At 45.2% G+C, this 22,204-nt stretch overlaps 2 protein-coding genes across 3 annotated transcripts in view; both read left to right on the forward strand.

The window, feature by feature from the left end:
* APITD1 (apoptosis-inducing, TAF9-like domain 1) overlaps positions 1-16,130 on the forward strand; it is a 19,208-nt gene extending 3,078 nt beyond the window's left edge. The window contains exons 2-5 of the mRNA XM_014545452.1: positions 2,832-3,011; positions 3,700-3,733; positions 14,013-14,079; positions 15,701-16,130. Coding sequence (XP_014400938.1) covers positions 2,832-3,011; positions 3,700-3,733; positions 14,013-14,079; positions 15,701-15,832 — 413 coding nt within the window. The 3' untranslated portion in view covers positions 15,833-16,130. The remainder of the gene's footprint in view (positions 1-2,831; positions 3,012-3,699; positions 3,734-14,012; positions 14,080-15,700) is intronic.
* A 1,391-nt stretch (positions 16,131-17,521) lies between these two features.
* LOC102264148 (cortistatin) lies at positions 17,522-20,672 on the forward strand. Of its 2 annotated transcripts, XM_005873421.2 has the most exons (3): positions 17,522-18,667; positions 18,755-18,913; positions 19,941-20,672. In XM_005873421.2, exons 2-3 carry the CDS (start codon positions 18,812-18,814, stop codon positions 20,154-20,156), a joined length of 318 nt encoding a protein of 105 aa, XP_005873483.1. In that variant the 5' UTR covers positions 17,522-18,667; positions 18,755-18,811; the 3' UTR covers positions 20,157-20,672. The 2 variants fall into 2 exon arrangements, with proteins under 2 accessions (XP_005873483.1, XP_014400968.1); XM_014545482.1 differs by lacking the exon at positions 17,522-18,667 and having other exon boundaries at positions 18,708-18,913.
* Positions 20,673-22,204: the final 1,532 nt, after the last annotated feature.

Consider the following 22,204-nt stretch of genomic DNA (forward strand, 5'->3'; position numbering starts at 1 on the left):
TTCTAACTCTCTATCCCTCTCCCTTCCTCTCTGTTAAATATCAATAAAATATATTTTAAAAAAAGAAAAGAAGAGAAAAGTTATTTGAAGAAATAATGACAGAAAACTTCCCCTACCTGGTGAAAGAAATAGACTTCCAAGTCCAGGAAGCGCAGAGAACCCCAAACAAAAGGAATCCAAAGAGGACCACACCAAGACACATCATAATTAAAATGCCAAGAGCAAAAGACAAAGAGAGAATCTTAAAAGCAGCAAGAGAAAAAAAGTCAGTTACCTATAAGGGAGTACCCATACGACTGTCAGCTGATTTCTCAACAGAAACTTTGCAGGCCAGAAGGGAGTGGCAAGAAATATTCAAAGTGATGAATAGCAAGAACCTACAACCAAGATTACTTTATCCAGCAAAGCTATCATTCAGAATTGAAGGTCAGATAAAGAGCTTCACAGATAAGGAAAAGCTAAAGGAGTTCATCACCACCAAACCAGTATTATATGAAATGCTGAAAGGTATCCTTTAAGAAGAGGAAGAAGAAGAAAAAGGTAAAGATACAAATTATGAACAACAAATACACATCTATCAACAAGTGAATCTAAAAATCAAGTGAATAAATAATCTGATGAACAGAATAAACTGGTGATTATAATAGAATCAGGGGCATAGAAAGGGAGTGGACTGACTATTCTCGGGGGGAAAAGGGTGTGGGGGTGTGGGAAGAGACTGGACAAAAATCATACACCTATGGATGAGGACAGTCGGTGGTGGGTAAGGGCAGAGGGTGGGGTGGGAACCGGGTGGAGGGGAGCTATGGGGGGAAAAAAGAGGAACAACTGTAATCTGTACAATAAAGATTTAATAAAAAAAATTAATGGCAAAAAGCTTGGCACATGAACTTGGCATTTTAATACTTTAGCATGCATTTCCCAACCACAAGGGCGTTCTCTGACATCATCTCAATGATCACCCTCAGGACGGTTAATCAATATTAAAGTTCTATTACATTATTGGATGATGTTCGGTCCACAGCCACACTTCCCCGGGTGTCCCAGAGATGTGTCTTGCAGCAGCGTGTTCCTTCATGCAGGCCCCAGGCAGGGAGCATGCCTCACGCCCAGTAGTCCTGACTCTGGTCTTCCCTGAGCCCTTCTCCAGCTTCGGCTGTTCTGGAAGAGTCCATCCATGGTGGAGGGATTAGTGGGAGGCGGACTCTAGGACATCAGGAACTGCCTTTTCCTTTCTGTGTTCTCAGCCCCTGGTACCCAGCCTGGCTGTCAATACACAACTAGTGCATACTGATGAGATGAGTAAGGCTGCCAGAGGGGCTGAGAAAATGGCTTTTATTAAGTAAATTTACCAGGGTGACGTTGGTTAATAGAATTATATAGGTCTCAAGTGTAGAATTCGATGATACTTTATCTGTATATTGCGTTGTGTGCCTACCACCCAAAGTGAAATCTTCTGTCACCATATATTTACCCCATTCCCCCCCCCCCCCCCCCTAAAAAACGAAAAAGGTGAGCCTCGTCCTCTGTGCAGTGGTGAGCAGGTTGAGGACCCTTCGTTCAACAGCCATTCTTGGCACAGTGAACAACTGCGGGGCCTGCCCCAGGCACTTAGAGGGCAGTGATTGAGCCTCCAGCGTCTGTGGCATTGAAAGGGCTCAGCCCAGCCCAGGAGGAGGTTCGAGAAAGTGCCTGGCACGTTCAGGAGGACCCCTGCCCCGTTCTCTCGCCCCTGACCCCACCCACATGGACTTTAAAAAGGTGACCTGGGAGGGCCATTATTCCTCCGACCAAAGCCTCAGTTGACCTCGCCTGTGAAGTCTAAACCTAAGAGAGATAGGTGCCTCACTCATCTGCTTGTTCCCTACCCCGGGGTCCTGGGCTTGTGCTCTTTTTATTTTATTTTTTATTATTTATTTTATTGATTTCAGAGAGGAAGGGGGAGAGAGAGAAATGTCAATGATGAGAGAATCATTGATCGCTGCCTCCTGCACACCCCACACCAGGGATCAAGCCCGCAAGCCAGGCATGTGCCCTTGACTGGGATCGAACCTGGGACCCTTCAGTCCACAGGCCAACAGTCTGTCCACTGAGCCATACCAGCTAAGGCTGGACTTGTGTTCTTGCAGTTCCTCCTCATCTTACCTCTGCTGTGAACACTTGCTGTCCGGTTCAGCTGTCACCATGTCCTGCATAGCTCTATCCCCAGCACAGAGATGGGGCGTACACAGTTTGTCGACAGGCAATGAGACCTTGGCTTCGCTTGTTTCGGTTCTCTACTCCTCTGCCTGCGGAAGAGAGAGGTTTTCCAGTCCAAAAGGGTTGCTGAGGAGCTGTGAGGGTCCTGCCGAGGTGGGCTGGCAAACCAACACTCAAAGGAGGGTCACGTGCCCTCATGAATCTTTCCGGTTTTTCCTGATCATTCATCTCATCACATGCAGGTGTGGGGTGCAGGAACTTGCAACAGAGGGATGGGGTCCTTTTGCATTTACTTGATTCACCCCCATCCAGGCAGGAAACCCCTGTCTGGTGTTTCGTTGTGTTCCCCAAGCACCCAGCATATGCCTCGGCTCCCTGGGTACGTGGCGCATATTTGTGGATGAGTCACACAGATCCGTTGCAAGTGCCATCTGACCTCTCCCCGCTGACCTGCCATCTGATTCCTTGTCTTTACTTGACCTAATCATAGCCATTAGCCAGGAAGTAATGTTTCTACAAGTCACACTCCAGAGGCCCTCATTAATTTATTAGTGAAAAGTCACTGAGCCGTTAGGGAACGTGCTGCAGGAATTGGGCTGAGCAGACCCTCTCCTTGGTCTTAATTTGTTAAGATGGGAAAAGGTCTTGTTTGCAGCCTCCCCACGAGGTGTTTTGGTTTTTGCTTCAGAGACTGAAGGCAGCCGTCCACTACACCGTGGGCTGTCTTTGCGAGGAGGTTGCCTCGGACAAGGAGGTGCAGCTCAGCAGACAGACCATCGCAGCGATTTCGGAGGTGACCTTCCGGCAGTGCGGTATGAAGCCCTGGCCTCCCTGCATGTGGATAGCGCCCCAGCGGTTGGTCTGCCTGAGAGAAGTGTGTGGGTGGGTGGGGTGCCGTGGGTGTGTCACCACTGATAGCACGTTATCACCGACACTGTTCATGAAACAGTTCTTTTCCTGGCTGTCAGATTTAGATAGTTTATGGAAGAACTATTTTTTTCTATTACACTAACACTGGGGCATTAGCACCTTTATTTTATTGTGTTTTAAACTGCCTGGAACATTAGACATTAAATTTTTTTTTAGACATTAAATTTTTTATTTCCTTGCTTTATAACATTTTTATATCGCCCATAGTTTATTTGACAGGTGAACTTGTGGCATTGGTATTTGCTTGACTTCACAGGAAATTAATGTCCTCCAAGCCCTAACTTGTAGCAAAATGTAAAGTTAAGGGATAGTTTCTAGGAATGAAGGCTGTAGCCACAACTACCAGGAAGCTTGTAATAAAGGGTCAAGGTGCTGAAGGACAAGGAGGTCATAGTCAAATGGCTCAAGGCGCCTGTGCAGTGGGGCTGCCTGGAGTGTCCCCTCTCACCTTGGAGAGGGTTGTTGTATCAGTTACTGTACTTACTGCAGAAATCGAGAGAGATACCACTTTTTCTCCTGAAATAAGACTAAGATAAGGGTAGCTGAAGCACATCTCTTTTTCTCTTTCAGAAAGTTTTGCCAAAGACCTTGAAATGTTTGCAAGGTGGGTACAGAGCTTGCTTACCTGCTACTGTGTTTGTTACATTCTATTCATCCTCTCCAGCTGGTGGGATATTTCAGGAGAGGTTTGTTTTTTTTTGCATTTTGTGGCGGCTCATCTCTAATCATGATTCCACAGGAATATGACATCTGCTTTAATCACGTCCATTCAGGCTTGATTTTGCATTTTTTTTTTTTGAAAATTTCCAAGTATTTTTTGATCAGTTCTAGGTTTAAAAGGCATGAATGATGTCTCTGGGACTCTGAATGTGCGGGGCTTTTAAGACCATTTCTGCAGGAGGGTGTGATGCTAGGGTCTGGTCCCCGTGCCAGGCCAGGCCGCACTGTGCGCCAGGCGGTGATTGCTGGCAGGTGGCCGGATGATGACAGCACGGTTCACCGCAGGCTTGTTCCGAGTGAGCTGTACACTCCTTGAAAAGAGGGTGACTTGCTTTCAGCTGGTAAAGCTTTAGCTTTTACAGGTGATTTATGCTCATCTCTTCAATTAGTACCTCAAGTAATTGAAAACAATTGCAATGAATTGCTTTTATGAAGCAATTTGAATGACTAAGGCCTGAAAGGGCCAAAGCTTTCTAATTTGCTGCCACTTCTGATTTGGTGCCAGCCTCTCACACCCCATACTTTTCACCTTGCTCCTAGTAGCTCTTTGTTTCTCGGGTGAATATTTTGAATGAATTAAAGCATAGGTTCTCAGAGGGCAGGCTCTAAATCTTTCCTATTCCTGTATATATGAGTCCCTAAAAACTGCTTAGCATCTTCAACTTGGCCAAAAGGGATAAGATAATATTATGGGATACTGATAGCTCGTGTGGTTTATTCATTGTTAATTCAGGCGGTTGCCCCATATGTGTGGCCCATTATCCCCAACCCCTCTGTCTCCTGTGAAATGCACTTACCACCATTACTTGCCATTTCTTTTCTCTCTTTTTTAAAAATGTTTTAAATAAAACTCCTTTTTTATTTGAAAGGGAGACACGAAAGTCTAAATAAGTAGGCAGATTTGATCTGAACGTGAAGCTTTGTGAATAGGAGCGGTTTCTCACTGCAGCACGCTGCCCTTGGGACAGCAGGATTGCTGGGGTGCGGGACTGGCCGAGCAATGAGGGTGCTTACTAGCGGTTCTGGCCTCTGCTCGCCACTGGTGTGCCCCCAGTTGTGACCCCCCCCCCATTTCTGTGTTAGCTGTGGGACAAAGCAATGAACATTTTTAAATGCTTCTGCAAAAATATTGGAAATAAAAATGAAGTTAGAAATATTTAGCATTGTAATCACTGAGTGTTCAGTTCCTCTGTTTTTATAATCACATTAAAAGGTTGATTTTTTTGCCTGGTCCTGGGGGGAAAGTGGTGTGTGTGTCACTCAGACTGGAAGTCCACAAGGAAGGACATCATCTTCTAAATCAGCGGTTCTCAACCTGTGGGTCGCGACCCCTTTGGGGGTCGAACGACCCTTAAACAGGGGTCGCCTAAGACCATCCTGCATATCAGATATTTACATTACAATTCATAACAGTAGCAACATTACGGGTATGAAGTAGCAATGAAAATAATTTTATGGGGATTCCGAGCAAGATGGCGGCATAGGTAAACACCGGAGATTGCTGCCGCAAACAACCACTTCAAAAATACAACTAAAAGACGGAACGGACATCACCCAGAACCACAGGAAGGCTGGCTGAGGAGAGACTCTTCAACTAGAAGGAAAAATAACAGCACACCGAGGCTCAGAGGAGGCGCAGTGTGGAAAAAACTCAGGTGCGGAGGTGCGCGCGCAAAGCGGGCTGGTGGCTGAGAGCGCGGTTGTCGTTTTCGGTCAGGGGGGAGTCTCAGACTCTGAGCTCCAGATACGGGCGAATCGCTGGGGACTCGGACCCAAACGGGAGAAGCGGGAGTGTCTGGCATCAGTTGGAAGGCAGCTTTCCCTCCGAGGTTTGCAGCGGTTCCGGCAGCGGTTGCGGTTCTGAGAAGCAGAGCCTCTTGGAACGGGACTGAGAGCAGCCATAACTGCTCCCTCCGCCCGCCCTGTTGATCCCCTGCTGCCCCGCCCAAGCCCTGCGCAGAGCCATTTGCCGGATAGCCTCAGGCAAAGGCTAGATTAGCACCTCCCCAGAGGACAGAAGTTTTCCGAGGCAGACACAGCTGATTCACACAGCCAGTCGGCCTGGTGGTCAAATCCCTCTAGTATTAACTACAACAATCAAGGCTCAACTAGAACAAGACTGCGCACAAAGACCACTAGGGGGTGCACCAAGAAAGCATAAAAAATGCGGAGACAAAAAAACATGACAGAAATGGAGGATATAGAGCTAAAAATCGCAATTTTGAGGGCTTGCAAAAATGTGCTAGAAGCTGCCAATAAACTTGAGGAGAGACTCACGAAAACTAATGAGTCCCTCGATGTTATGATAAAGAACCAACTAGAAATTAAGCATACACGGACTGAAATAAAGAATATTATACAGACACCCAATAGCAGACCAGAGGAGCGCAAGAATCAAGTCAAAGATTTGAAATGCGAAGAAGCAAAAAACACCCAACCGGAAAAGCAAAATGAAAAAAGAATCCGAAAATACGAAGATAGTGTAAGGAGCCTCTGGGACAGCTTCAAGCGTACCAACATCAGAATAATAGGGGTGCCAGAAGATGAGAGACAGCAAGATATTGAAAACCTATTTGAAGAAATAATGGCAGAAAACTTCCCCCACCTGGTGAAAGAAATGGACTTACAGGTCCAAGAAGCGCAGAGAACCCCAAACAAAAGGAATCCAAAGAGGACCACACCAAGACACATCATAATTAAAATGCCAAGAGCAAAAGACAAAGAGAGAATCTTAAAAGCAGCAAGAGAAAGAGACTCAATTACCTACAAGGGAATACCCATACGACTGTCAGCTGATTTCTCAACAGAAACTTTGCAGGCCAGAAGGGAATGGCAAGAAATATTCAAAGTGATGAATACCAAGAACCTACAACCAAGATTACTTTATCCAGCAAAGCTATCATTCAGAATTGAAGGTCAGATAAAGAGCTTCACAGATAAGGAAAAGCTAAAGGAGTTCATCACCACTAAACCAGTATTATACGAAATGCTGAAAGGTATCCTTTAAGAAGAGGAAGAAGAAAAAGGTAAAGATACAAATTGTGAACAACAAACATGCATCTATCAACAAGTGAATCTAAGAATCAAGTGAATAAATAATCTGATGTACAGAATGAACTGGTGATTATAATGAATCAGGGACATAGAAAGGGAATGGACTGACTATTCTTGGGGGGGAAAGGGGAATGGGAGATGCGGGAAGAAACTGGACAAAAATCGTGCACCTATGGATGAGGACAGTGGGTGGGGAGTGAGGGCGGAGGGTGGGGCGGGAACTGGGAGGAGGGGGGTTGGGTCACAACATGAAGAACTATATTTAAAGGGCCAGAAGGTTGAGAACCACTGCTCTAAAGGAAGGTGTCTGTGTACAGCTGTTGGCTGCTGCTGTCCGGGTGACACCAGCGGAGGGTGCACTAACTGCAAGAAGCCGCAGCTTCTGCCGTGTCCACGTGTGCACATGTGTGCACTCACTGCCCCCTCAGACTTCCTCCCAGCACCCCGAGTGGATGCAAGAGCAAATGTTCTTTGAAGACTCAGCCTTGTCTTAATTTTACATTGGTTTTCATAATATTCCTGTTTTCTCTCATATAAAAAAAATCCTGTTTTAAAGGTCATCACTGAATAAAATGGATATTCCCAGAGGTCAGCTTTGTTTGTCCTGGGCTTTGAGTTTTCCCCCTCACCAAGGCTCTACTTCTGGAACTATGGTTACTCTGAGAAGTCTGAAATATGTGCTGTTTAGGCTTCTCATAGTAATCAGAGTTCTGCAAGTATTCAGTAATCTTTGTAGGCTGGCGGGAACCTAACCATTGTTTATGTTAGAAAAAACATTTAAATTCTAAATAATCAATTCACCTATAAACTTGGGAAAATCATCTCAATTTAAGTTACGAATTTCTCTTATTTAGCTTTGAAATCTCTAGTCACCTAGTATTGTTAATGTGTTACAGATGAAATGCTTTGAAGAAGATGTACTGTAGTAAGTAAATTCTAGGAACATCCTATATAATAAAAGGCTAATATGCAAGTTGTCCCCTCGGGAGTTCACCAACCGGGAGTTCAGCCACTTGCTATGATGTGCACTGACCACCAGGGAGTGGCGCTGAACGAAGGAAGGCCCCGATCGGTCCTGATTGCTGGCCAGGCTTAGGGACCCTACGTGTCCACAAATTTTGTGCACTGGGCATCTAGTTTTGGTAATAATCTTTAAAACCTAAAAGTGTTATAGGAAAAATGGCTTTGTTCTTTTCCCTAGAAGTTTTGTGGAGTCAGGAGTTTGAATTAGGAGTGTCTGGTGTATAGTGACCAGCATAGAACATACCCGCCCCTCCATGGAGGAAAGTATCAACACCACACGTGGCAGAGACACTAGATGAGCTGAGTGGTAGAGAGGACTTCGTTGTTCCCTAAACAATTCTTTGGGAAGAGATAAGCTAACCTTACTCTGGAACTAGTTCAGTGTGCTGCTTCCTTTTACTGCACTTCACCAAGAATGAAATACTGACAGAGCAGCCTGACGGTGTGATTGAGGCGAGAGCCACAGGTGGCCGTGGCACTTAACATCCTCCACCCAGGACATCAGCGGTGTGGCCTCACGCTGTGGCTGCTGCTGTATCACCTGGCTGACTTCCCCCTCTCTATTGTGGTCCTTGCAGGTGGCTCATTGGAAGTTATCTCCTGAAATGGACATTATCTCAGGACAGGCAGCTGTTGTCCATCATGATAAGATGACATGTAATATTTGCACATTTAGCAGGATGGGAAGGAATAATCTGACCAAGTGATGGAGTATAATTTCTGTGTGACTTTATCTTTAATTGAACAGATATTTAGTATTGACTACTATGTGCTGGCCACTTAGGAGTACAAAGATTCCAATCTATTCCTATGTACAAAGTTCCTATTTTATTTATTTATTTTTAAAATATATTTTATTGATTGACTTTATCAATTGAACAGATATTTAGTATTGACTACTATGTGCTGGCCACTTAGGAGTACAAAGATTCCAATCTATTCCTATGTACAACAAACCTATTTTATTTATTTATTTTTAAAATATATTTTATTGATTTTTTTACAGAGAGGAAGGGAGAGAGATAGAGAGTTAGAAACATCTATCAGCCGCCTACTGCACACTCCCCACTGGCTTTGTGCCCGCAACCAAGGAACATGCCCTTGACCGGAATTGAACCTGGGACCCTTAAAAAATTATAGAGACCAAGATGGCGGCATAGGTAAACACCGCAGACTGCTGCCGCAAACAACCACTTCAAAAATACAACTAAAAGACGGAACGGACATCACCCAGAACCACAGGAAGGCTGGCTGAGGAGAGACTCTTCAACTAGAAGGAAAAATAACAGCACACCGAGGCTCAGAGGAGGCGCAGTGTGGAAAATACTCAGGTGCGGAGGTGCGCGCGCAAAGCGGGCTGGTGGCTGAGAGCGCGGTTGTCGTTTTCGGTCAGGGGGGAGTCTCAGACTCTGAGCTCCAGATACGGGCGAATCGCTGGGGACTCGGACTCAAACGGGAGAAGCGGGAGTGTCTGGCATCAGTTGGAAGGCAGCTTTCTCTCCGAGGTTTGCAGCGGTTCCTGGGGTTCTGAGAAGCAGAGCCTCTGGGAACAGGACTGAGGGCACCATAACGGCTCCCTCCGCCCGCCCTGTTGAGCCCGCCCCGCCCAAGCCCTGCGCAGAGCCATTTGCCAGATCGCCTCAGGCAAAGGCTAGATTAGCACCTCCCCAGAGGACAGAAGTTTTCCGCGGCAGACACAGCTGATTCACACAGCCAGTCGGCCTGGTGGTCAAATCCCTCTAGTATTAACTACAACAATCAAGGCTCAACTAGAACAAGACTGCGCACAAAGACCACTAGGGGGTGCACCAAGAAAGCATAAAAAATGCGGAGACAAAAAAACATGACAGAAATGGAGGATATAGAGCTAAAAATCGCAATTTTGAGGGCTTGCAAAAATGTGCTAGAAGCTGTCAATAAACTTGAGGAGAGAGTCACGAAAACTAATGAGACCCTCGATGCTATGATAAAGAACCAACTAGAAATTAAGCATACACGGACTGAAATAAAGAATATTATACAGACACCCAATAGCAGACCAGAGGAGCGCAAGAATCAAGTCAAAGATTTGAAATGCGAAGAAGCAAAAAACACCCAACCGGAAAAGCAAAATGAAAAAAGAATCCGAAAATACTAAGATAGTGTAAGGAGCCTCTGGGACAGCTTCAAGCGTACCAACATCCGAATTATAGGGGTGCCAGAAGAAGAGAGAGAGCAAGATATTGAAAACCTATTTGAAGAAATAATGACAGAAAACTTCCCCTACCTGGTGAAAGAAATAGACTTCCAAGTCCAGGAAGCGCAGAGAACCCCAAACAAAAGGAATCCAAAGAGGACCACACCAAGACACATCATAATTAAAATGCCAAGAGCAAAAGACAAAGAGAGAATCTTAAAAGCAGCAAGAGAAAGAGACTCAATTACCTACAAGGGAATACCCATACGACTGTCAGCTGATTTCTCAACAGAAACTTTGCAGGCCAGAAGGGAGTGGCAAGAAATATTCAAAGTGATGAATAGCAAGAACCTACAACCAAGATTACTTTATCCAGCAAAGCTATCATTCAGAATTGAAGGTCAGATAAAGAGCTTCACAGATAAGGAAAAGCTAAAGGAGTTCATCACCACTAAACCAGTATTATATGAAATGCTGAAAGGTATCCTTTAAGAGGAGGAAGAAGAAAAAGGTAAAGATACAAATTGTGAACAACAAACATGCATCTATCAACAAGTGAATCTAAGAATCAAGTGAATAAATAATCTGATGTACAGAATGAACTGGTGATTATAATGAATCAGGGACATAGAAAGGGAATGGACTGACTATTCTTGGGGGGGAAAGGGAAATGGGAGATGCGGGAAGAGACTGGACAAAAATCGTGCACCTATGGATGAGGACAGTGGGTGGGGAGTGAGGGCGGAGGGTGGGGCGGGAACTGGGAGGAGGGGAGTTATGGGGGGGAAAAAACAAAAGAGGAACAAATGTAATCTGAACAATAAAGATTTAATTTAAAAAAAAAAGAATATACATAGGAACAAAAAAAAAGAAAAAAAAAAAGAAAATAATTTTATGGTTGGGTCACAACATGAAGAACTATATTTAAAGGGCCAGAAGGTTGAGAACCACTGCTCTAAAGGAAGGTGTCTGTGTACAGCTGTTGGCTGCTGCTGTCCGGGTGACACCAGCGGAGGGTGCACTAACTGCAAGAAGCCGCAGCTTCTGCCGTGTCCACGTGTGCACATGTGTGCACTCACTGCCCCCTCAGACTTCCTCCCAGCACCCCGAGTGGATGCAAGAGCAAATGTTCTTTGAAGACTCAGCCTTGTCTTAATTTTACATTGGTTTTCATAATATTCCTGTTTTCTCTCATATAAAAAAAATCCTGTTTTAAAGGTCATCACTGAATAAAATGGATATTCCCAGAGGTCAGCTTTGTTTGTCCTGGGCTTTGAGTTTTCCCCCTCACCAAGGCTCTACTTCTGGAACTATGGTTACTCTGAGAAGTCTGAAATATGTGCTGTTTAGGCTTCTCATAGTAATCAGAGTTCTGCAAGTATTCAGTAATCTTTGTAGGCTGGCGGGAACCTAACCATTGTTTATGTTAGAAAAAACATTTAAATTCTAAATAATCAATTCACCTATAAACTTGGGAAAATCATCTCAATTTAAGTTACGAATTTCTCTTATTTAGCTTTGAAATCTCTAGTCACCTAGTATTGTTAATGTGTTACAGATGAAATGCTTTGAAGAAGATGTACTGTAGTAAGTAAATTCTAGGAACATCCTATATAATAAAAGGCTAATATGCAAGTTGTCCCCTCGGGAGTTCACCAACCGGGAGTTCAGCCACTTGCTATGATGTGCACTGACCACCAGGGAGTGGCGCTGAACGAAGGAAGGCCCCGATCGGTCCTGATTGCTGGCCAGGCTTAGGGACCCTACGTGTCCACAAATTTTGTGCACTGGGCATCTAGTTTTGGTAATAATCTTTAAAACCTAAAAGTGTTATAGGAAAAATGGCTTTGTTCTTTTCCCTAGAAGTTTTGTGGAGTCAGGAGTTTGAATTAGGAGTGTCTGGTGTATAGTGACCAGCATAGAACATACCCGCCCCTCCATGGAGGAAAGTATCAACACCACACGTGGCAGAGACACTAGATGAGCTGAGTGGTAGAGAGGACTTCGTTGTTCCCTAAACAATTCTTTGGGAAGAGATAAGCTAACCTTACTCTGGAACTAGTTCAGTGTGCTGCTTCCTTTTACTGCACTTCACCAAGAATGAAATACTGACAGAGCAGCCTGACGGTGTGATTGAGGCGAGAGCCACAGGTGGCCGTGGCACTTAACATCCTCCACCCAGGACATCAGCGGTGTGGCCTCACGCTGTGGCTGCTGCTGTATCACCTGGCTGACTTTCCCCTCTCTATTGTGGTCCTTGCAGGTGGCTCATTGGAAGTTATCTCCTGAAATGGACATTATCTCAGGACAGGCAGCTGTTGTCCATCATGATAAGATGACATGTAATATTTGCACATTTAGCAGGATGGGAAGGAATAATCTGACCAAGTGATGGAGTATAATTTCTGTGTGACTTTATCTTTAATTGAACAGATATTTAGTATTGACTACTATGTGCTGGCCACTTAGGAGTACAAAGATTCCAATCTATTCCTATGTACAAAGTTCCTATTTTATTTATTTATTTTTAAAATATATTTTATTGATTTTTTTACAGAGAGGAAGGGAGAGAGATAGAGAGTTAGAAACATCTATCAGCCGCCTCCTGCACATCTCCCATTGGGGATGTGCCCCCAACCCAGGTACATGCCCTTGACCGGAATCGAACCTGGGACCTTTCAGTCCGCAGGCCGACGCTCTATCCACCGAGCCAAACCGGCTTCGGCTATTTATTTATTTTTTTAAAAATATATTTCATTGATTTTTTATAGAGAGGAAGGGATAGGGATAGAGAGTTAGAAACATCCATGAGAGAGAAACATCCATCAGCTGCCTCCTGCACACCCCCTACTGGGGATGTGCCCGAAACCAAGGTACATGCCCTTGACCGGAATCGAACCTGGGACTCTTCAGTCCACAGGCCGATGCTCTAGCCACTGAGCAAAACTGGTCAGGGCCCTATTTATTTTTGAAGGAAGTTAGAAATGGCAAGAAAGGGTGTAGAGTTATAAGTTATTGAATAGAGCTTATTATCTAATTACCTTACATTTTTTTAAAATTTATTGATTTTAGACAGAAAGAGAGAGAGAGGGAGAAGAAAGGGAGTGAGGGAAGGAAACATCTATTGGTTCCACTTATTTATTCATTGGTTGCTTGTATGTGCCCTCACCCAGGATCGAACCCTGAACCTTGGCGTATCAGGACGATGCTCTAACCTGCTGAGTGACCTGGCCAGGGCTCTAATCACCTTTCCAAGCAAAGATAGGAGGACTGGATTGAGAATTTAAGTCCAAGTTATAAGCAAGAAACGACTCTGGTTTAAAGGATGTTCTTTGTTCTAACCAGGCTCTTGCCGAGGGAGCGCATCACCTCCTTGAGGGGAAGTGGGATGTTAGGAGACATCTGCCCAAGCTCTTTGCTGTAAGTTAGTCCTGGGAGGAGAGCTTCAGGATCTGGATCTGAGAGAAGCCATGCCTCACGGAAATTCTCTTTATTCTGCTTAACGTCTCTTAAGCAGAGGCGATCTTTGTGTTGTGAGACTGCCGTTCCCTCTTTTCACTGGAGGTGCACAGTGACCTTGCTTTTTCTGTGGTGTTTGCTGTGACCATGGTGACCAAGCGTCCCGCGGAAGGTTAATGCCTCAGGCTCCTGGCCGTGCTTGTATTCCTCAGGCACCCGCAGGGTAGGTGGGCAGATGGGGTTGGCTTTCTCTCAGTCTCTCTATTTAATTGGTATCTTGGCTAGTCACTTCATTCATTTTTGTGTCTCTGTTGCTTAATGACCTTAATCTGAAAAGATGGGCTACTTAGAGATCCTTGCTAGCCTGAAGTCTGACCATGAACTTTTGTGTTTCATCAAAACTTTAAATAACACCAAACATTTTGGTGAATTGTTTCTGTCCTTTCTACAGACATGCGAAAAGAAGCACAATTAACACGGAAGATGTGAAGCTCTTAGCCAGGAGGAGTAATTCACTGGTGAGAGATGAATTTCTTCCCTCACTCCCCTCTCCCATCAGAATACATTATTCCCAATTAATCACTTGCAGCCATGAAGTGATTCCCCAGGGCACCTTGCATTAAAAACGAGAGATGGTTGAACCGTTCAGACCTGCCTGTAATTTATAGTCTTCCTTTCATTAAGATGGATCTTGCCAAGCCAATTTGAAATTTTCTAATCAGCACTCTCTGGATTTCAGTTTGCCTTTTTGTAATATCTCAAAACTTTGGTCCCATGTTTCATTCACAGCGTGATGTCAGCGATGGGGCACAGGCTAGAGGGAATGGGGATAGTTTATGGTGCCCACAGTTTTCCGAGGGGCCAGGTATGGAAGGAATATCGGGATAGCCAGGATGGGCAGGAAATTGTCTTTTCAAAGAAGTCTGGAAGTCATCTTGACCACGTCCTCGTTTTACAGGGGATGCTGTGATCCCCCAGCCCAGTGGCTGTGCTGACGGCAGATCCAGGACACCCTATGAGGTTCCCTCACTTAGTCCGATCCTAGCAGTTAAAATACTTTCTGTTCCTCCCCATAATGTGAGCTCCACTAGGACAGGGATTTCTGCCTCTTTCTTCTCTGCTCCATCTGCTGTGCCAGACTAAAGACGGGCACACAGTAGGTGCTCAATAAGTAGTTGTTGAGTGAATTTCTGCAGCAATTGACTGTTTATAGGGTTTTTAAAAAATAAATATTTAACATACCATCCAAGCCTCACAACCACCCTATGAGGATTAACAACACAAGTCATTAGCCCATTTTACAAACCAGGCAACTGGAGTTGGTAACTTTCCACAGTTAAATATGAAGCTCTCGGGTTGACAGCTGAACCTTGACCTTCTAAACCCTGAATAGTGCTGTTTCTACTGGGCTCTTTTTGGCCTTTGCCCTTCTAACATTCTTTCTCCAAAGTTTACGTCAAGGTTGGGGATGAGATGATTCCCAAGTACAGTAGGTAAGGTGCCTGGTGGTGCTGTGAACCAGTGGGAAAGAGAGTCTCTCTTCATGAGTTGCGAGTTGTAACTGCTACTTGGTCAGCTGCAGTGAGCAGTTTCTATCTTTTGCAAAGAAATGGTCAGTGCAAGTCCTCTTAGAATATAACCTGCTGTTGCTTATTTGTTTATGTTAGACTATGGTTTTGTTTTGGACTCTTATTTTTTTTCATCTGACAGAAGCTTATTAATGAAGACATGCAGCTAAATTTGTGCATTTGACTAAATTGTCCCTAAAGGCACTTACCTTGTATCCCTGGTATTACACATAGTAGTTGCTGAACAGTTTTAGTTGGATAAATTGGGGGGAGGGGTTGACCAAATTTGTGTTTTGTAAAGTATATTTGTGATTGGCATGCCTTCTGCAAGCTTCAAGTTTTAATTCATTGATTATTCAAGGAACTCCTTCCTGTTGGTAGCACATGTGAGCAGCAGTGAGTTGCCTTGTAGTTGATTCGGCTTCCGGAAGAAATGTGAAGCTCTAACTCCAAGGAATGTGAGCCAGGCTCTTCCACCCACATTCTTTCTCGGGGAGGGGGGGGGGGGGGAGAGACTTACAACAAAATGGCTCAACCAGATAAAAATATAATTTTTAATTTTTTTTTGTAGCTAAAATACATCACAGAGAAAAGTGAAGAGTTTAATGTAGAACGAAAAACAAAGAAGAAAAAGAAACTAGAGGATGAAAACAAAGATTCGTTGGAGCCAGCAGAGGCTGGAGGAGTGGGAAGTGAGAATTAAACTCTGTTACCACTTGGACAAAGCAGCCCTCAGCAGGGAGAGCCACCGAAAACGCATATTGCCACAAAGGGAACTTTGAAGGGAGAAGAGATTAAACAAAAACAAAAAGAGAGGTGAGGGGGCCTTTTGTGCTGTATTCTCCAAGTCAGTGACCGCAAACTTTAAAAGAGAATGGGAAACGCAAGCAGAATGCTCCCATTCCGGGTCTCACTGAAGCACATGAGAAAGGTTCGTATCTCAATGGTGTATATTGGAAGTTATATCTATTGCAATTAATAAAATTGTGTTGGCAGTTAAATATGGTTGATTTTTTTCAAGCAAAAAATCAGTCATTTCTTAATTCTTTTATGTAATTTTTTAGGCTGACAATTCCTGAAAATGAATAAAGCTGTATTTATTTAGTTCTTTTGATTACCAATGTTTTAAACCCATGTCATGTGATCACAAGGTAAAAAGGTTTGGGAAATGTTCCTTTTTACCTTTTAAATGAGGTTTTCTCCAGAAGCACAGTTTTTGTGATTTTCCTCGGGCTGTTTTGTAATTAAACTGGTTCTGCTGGGGAGAAGTTTTGCTTGAGGAAACCTGGCCTGCGACTTCGAACACTCAGTGTGTTGTCCTGTGTCTTATTTGTGAGGCGATGCTCCCAGGAGCCCCAGTCTGTCTTCCTTTGGGGGTTGCTTAGAGGTCCAGGCCGTGCCTTCCCCTATAGGGGCAGTAGGGTGAAGAGAAGGGACGGCATGTACAGAGCCCTTCCCTGTGCCAGGCCCTGCTCTGGGTGCTCCCGGTCGTCCTCACTGGATCTTCACAGCTTGTTCCGGGCACATCTGGTTATTCCCGTTTTACTGATAAGCAAGCTGAAGGGTGGACAGGTTAACCATCTATTGACCAGTAGAGACTGTGTACATTTGGGGTGCTGATTTGAGGGGCGAGAGAAGAAAGGACATGCATTTTGGACAGGATTTTTACCATCCATGCCCAGGTATGATTAGCAAAAGACACCCCAAAGTCCGACAGTCAAAAAGAGATGCTCAGCTGTGATCATAGTAAAGCATTGAATTCAAACTTTAGTTTCGGCTTCTGCAAATAGCTCATCTCAGGTGTTAATTGTGACATCTGTGTGTCACATCAGTGAAGGAAAAGGAAACCAAGAAGCCTTCCATCTTTGCAGGACATTCCAGCCGGAGATCTGTATGTTGGTTTCATTTTCAGATAAACTCTCTTAAAACTCCTCATCAGGGAGAGAATCTAGAGACTAGATACGGTGGACTTTCCAAAGGTTGACAAGCCTGGATTTGCACCCTGCTTTTGCCACTCTAGTAGCTGTATGACTTTCTGAAACTCTGTGTTCTTACTAGTAACAGTGACTGGGGTTAAAAATACCTGGCAGTGAGGTGTGTGTGACCGGAGGAGGGATGGGCATGGCCGCACCGCCTCCTGCACAGCGACGTCCAGGAAGAGTTCATCGGAACATGCCTGTTCCCTCTACGGAACTGTGGAGTCCACAGAGAACCCTGAGGGTCGTTTAGTCCATCTCCCCACCAACTGCGAACCCCTTCCACCGCATTCCCGGGGTGTGGCTCCCCAGGCTCTGCTGAACTCCAGGGACGAGAGCCCTCTCTTATTGGACACTAATTCCAAGTTTCTTCTGTTGATAGAGAAAACTCTTCCCCCTCCTAACTTCTCTCTGGGTCCTGTTCTGCCCTTTAGAATGAGCAGCCTTCGTTTTTCCTTTTAATCAAAGTTCCCATTGTATCTCTTTTCAGAAGCACACATTCTTGCATCAAACATTGGATGATCAGCTGCCCGAAGGCAGACTTTGGGTGGTGAACGGTGATCGCTCGGTGCTGGTGTGGTGCCTGGCATGGTAGGCACCCGGGGAAGACTTGTGCCCTGGAGTCCAGGATGTGCTCGTGGGATAAGTTGGAGCCCTTGCTTAGGTTACGTGGTTCTAACCAGGGGTTTGTAGCGTTCATAGTGAGGAAGAGCCAGAGGTGGCACAGAGGACATCCCAGTCTGCACTTAGCGGTGGCACCGTCCTCAGGAGGAGAGTGCGCCCAGGAGCTGGTCAAGTGCAGGTCATTCAGTAAAAAATGTTTCACACCTGACACATGAAGCAGTATATTTAATCTTACTCTTCGTGATGCACTCTAATTTCTGTTCATTCAAAAAAAGTGCTAGTTTATGACCCGCTAGTGGGTGGTCAGTAGCAGTTTGAAAAACACTGGACTTGAGCCTGGCTACTCCGGTGTCAGCATCACCCGGGTGCTCGTTAGAATGTGGGACCTTGGCCACTCCTTGCACAACATGAGAATCTGCATTCTAGTCTTAACTTCATTTAGGCGGTTTGGTTCACATCACAGTTCGAGAAGGCCTGGGCAGGAGGACAGCGTCTGGCCTGCTGGCTGGGGAACCATCACTGGGTTGTCCTTGCCTGCGATTTGGCGAAACCAGGCGATGCTGCTCTAAGTGGCTCCCTGAGCCCTCTTGCCTCCTTGTTTCTTCTGCCCATAGCAGAGTCAGCCCTTCTCTTCTATGGGCAGAATTGCAGGTTGTCAGCTCCTACCCAAGGCTGAATGTATATCATGTGGAATTGCTCGGTTTTGTCCGCACGGCCTCCTGCTTGCTGTGGGCATGATTAGGAGGACGTGGGACTTCTTTAGAAGCAAGTGCACACGAATTGCAAAGGAAGAGCAAATCTGCTCTAAACACGGCAAAGACCCGCGTCTTTAATGAAGGGTTAAGTCCCACCCAGAAGCGCCTTTGTGGGCACTGATTGCTCTGGCATATGCGTCACTGCTTGAGAGTGAGGGAGGAAGGGGTGCAGGCTTCACACAGGTAAGTATACAAAAAACCAGCTGCAGGTTGAGCTAAAAATACCCCCAGGCTCCAAAGAGACCCACGTCCACAAAACACCGATTTCAGGGCTGCCAGGAAAGACGAGCAGCCGCAGAGCTGGAGAGGAGCCAGTCAGCCCGCAGGATGCCGCTGCCCCTCTGCCTGCTGCTGCTGCTGCTGCTCTCCGCGGCCACCGCTGCCCTGCCTCCGGAGGGTGGCCTTGCCGGCCAGGACAGTGACAGTGAGGTGAGTAGTCCTGACTTGGCCACATGCTAGCCCACTTTCTGGCTGTCTCGCTGCCTGGCCTGTTTGGCCACGCCTGTGGACTCCTCAGCATCCGCAGGGCCGAGTGTGTAGGACAGGCTGCGGGGCTGAACCTCATAGTGTTCCCTGCTGCCCTGGGGTCCTGTGATGTCACACAGACCACAGAGTCTCGCTGACCACGGAGCCGAGGCAGTTGGGAAGTTCTGAAGCCCAGGTGGGCTTGCTCATGCTAGCGGTCTCCATCTGCTGGTCTTTGAATGCTCAGTGATTGGACCAGTCTATTGTACTGTGAGCATGGCGCTCACTGCACTATTAAGTCACACACACACTTCTAGAGTCTTAATTTATATACCCCGCACATGTTCTCACCCGCTCAGATGAATTGACATCGTTACTTTTTCATTGTGAGAACTTGCAACTTCATGGGGTGATTTATTTTTCTCTTTTTTCCATTTTGAAAAAGTTCCAAGGAGAGTACATAAAGTTGACCATTAAAAATGGATTTTTCTCTGAAATTACCAGATGAGTCTCAGACAAGTCATTTATCATCAGATTACTCCTGGAAGCTTTCGAAGGAGTTTGAAAGACCAGGATATAACGTCTCAATCTGATCTGTCTTGAAGAGCAATTTGTGGACAGCCAGGAGGAAGGCCAGAGAGGGAAAACTTGCTCATCTAATTACCTGATCCACCTCGGGGCTCCTTAGCTGCCACTTATCGGGGAAATGGCAGGTCTTCTCACCTCTTTGAATTAAGGACCTCAGCAAAGATTATGGGCAAAACAAGCCGTCTTTCTTTCCATGATTGAGAATTCTCAGCTTTTCCTTTTCTTTAATTAGAGCAATGCTGTTAAGGTGTTCTCTTAACTTCCTCACCCTTTAAATGGATATGTGATTTATTCTGGAGCAATTTTTATTTTTTTGAAGGAAGGAAGGATGGAGGTATTTATCTTCAGTTGCTGGCTGAGCCAGATGGTTGATTTTTCTTTGTCCTCTGCTTCTTTGTGAAAGCATATGCAGGAAGTGGCAGAAATGAAGAACAGCCTGTTGACTTTCCTGGCTTGGTGGTACGCGTGGACCTCCCCGGCCAGAGCAGCGCCCTTCACGGGAGGGGCAGCCGGGGAGGTGTTCAGGCGGCAGGAAGGCCCGCCCCCGCAGCAGTCCCCGCGCCCAGATAAAGTGCCCTGCAAGAACTTCTTCTGGAAGACCTTCTCCTCCTGCAAGTAGAACTCCACTGATTACTCATGCAAGGAAGTGCGACGATGGATCCAAATAAAATGTACTAAGCAGCCGTGACCTTTCTTTATGCAGTTGTCTCCTTGTTTCTGTGTAATTTGAAAAGTATTTTTAATTTAAACTCCAGAGGTGCCCAATATTGAGTGTCTTGAGTAATCTGGAACCCAAAGTGAATATTTTTGATAGACTTTTGTGGGTTTTGCTGTATTGTGCTCAGTGCAGCCACGGGCCTTCCCCCCACCTTCATTATCTCTTCTTTCCTTTGATTTAAAATAGCTCAAGGCTATATATTTAAGGGTTCAGAATAACATCTTATTTCAGTTTATATTGATATAAATTGTCTAATTTAAAAAATATTGCCCTCATGTTAAAAGCCAATGTTTAACACCACTCAAAGAGCAAAATAGTTATTATTCATGATTTAGCAAAAATTTATATAGAAACAAATGCCATGCTATTAAACAGACATTATGCTGACATGTTCATAAAAGTTACATTCGAACCTGCTGTTGCATACATACTCGTTTTAATGAGTCAGTTAATCATTCGTTAGAATTCTTTTCATGGATGAGCACTTCAGGTTTATTTCAAACCCAAAACAGCGAGCCGTGCTGCTGTCGGCCTGTGCAGCCTGCTGGCCTCCTCCTAATCCAGGGACCTGCAGTCCCAGGGTCCAGACCTTGTTTGCAGACAGTGCCTCTGTGTTGGCATGTATTGTAATTGCTATATTTCCCCACTCCTCAACAATCTCCCACAGAAGTGACCCTGAATGAGGAGGGGGATTCCTTTCTGGAATGTAACACAGAGCAACGTTGAGCCCAGAAGGACCAGGATTTTGGTCGGCTCAAGAGAAAGTTAGGAGTAAACAAGTTGCTCAGTTTCAAAACCCTCATCAAATTTTTAATTCTTTCCTCACAACACTGAAATCCTTGCTTGATTATGCATATTTATAACTCTTGAGTCATAGATTCTAAAGAAAGCTTCCAGGGTGAGGTTTTTAGATGCTAAACTTTAACGCTGAGAGATTCATCCCTGGAGTTAGGGCCCGTTTCTGAGGGTGAGGCCTAGCATTGAGGCCGGCAAAGGCCGGCTGGAGGACACGGCGGTCTTCCTCTTCTCTGACACCAGGGGGGCAGGCTCGCGGGTCTGACTGCTGACCGTTCCGTTCTGTTTTCCGCAGAGCTGAGCTCATATTCATAATTACTCGCTGAGTAAAAGTATAATGTGATAGAAGAGCCTTAATGGCATCCACATTTCCAAACACAGCAGCTTTAGGAGACAGTAATTGGGTCAGCACACTGGTGACGCCGTGTGCCCGAAAGACCAGCTAACCTTCAGAACTTTGTCTTGGAAGATTTTTCCAGAAGAAAAGCATGGCCATTGTTTTCAGTTTCAATTGAGGTCATACACACACAGTCCTTAAGATTGGGATTTTAACTTTGAACTAAGTGATACCTGAAGGATAATGAGGCTAAACTAATGAGACTGCCAGGCAATCCATCAAGCCCAAGCCTACCTTAGTTCAGGGGGATTAATAAAATGTGCACTGGCACCCACTGCATGTTAGACTAGATTAATATGCTCACGATTAATTAAGTCGGGTAAAATGGGTAATTAGGGTAATTTCCTACCATCAGGTTTCTGGTGGACTTTTCTTACAGTCTACCTTTCTGTAGTTGAGGATAGTCAAAGGTGTAGATGTGGGACGTCAGCGCCTGGACAACTTCTCATTCATTCTCTTGCCTTTGTTTCCAGCATTCATCACCAGAATAGATCCCTAACTGCTGAGAGAGAATTGTGACATAAGCACTTGACAGAAATCCCTTCCCACTATTCACAGTTCAGGGCTGACAGCAGCTCTTCCCAGGCTTTTGGAAACTCAGGCCAGTAAGCTCATGGGAGATACTTAGACAGCTTGATTTAACAGCACCTGCTGAAGGGTTAACCACATCTTCACCGTAGTAGCTTCTTCAGTGGAGATATGGATTCCGTGTTGAACAAATCAGAAGAGGAAAAGTCATGTAGGCGTAAAAAGAAGG

The sequence above is a fragment of the Myotis brandtii genome, unplaced genomic scaffold (genome assembly GCF_000412655.1).
Source record: "Myotis brandtii unplaced genomic scaffold, ASM41265v1 scaffold410, whole genome shotgun sequence".
NCBI classification, from domain to species: domain Eukaryota; kingdom Metazoa; phylum Chordata; class Mammalia; order Chiroptera; family Vespertilionidae; genus Myotis; species Myotis brandtii.

Bases quoted from the DNA above. Each gene is read 5' to 3' on its own strand.
- LOC102264148 (XM_005873421.2), top strand. From the start codon at position 18,812: ATGCCGCTGCCCCTCTGCCTGCTGCTGCTGCTGCTGCTCTCCGCGGCC. The intron at 18,914-19,940 runs GTGAGTAGTCCT...TCTTTGTGAAAG, and splicing joins GCCAGGACAGTGACAGTGAG to CATATGCAGGAAGTGGCAGA.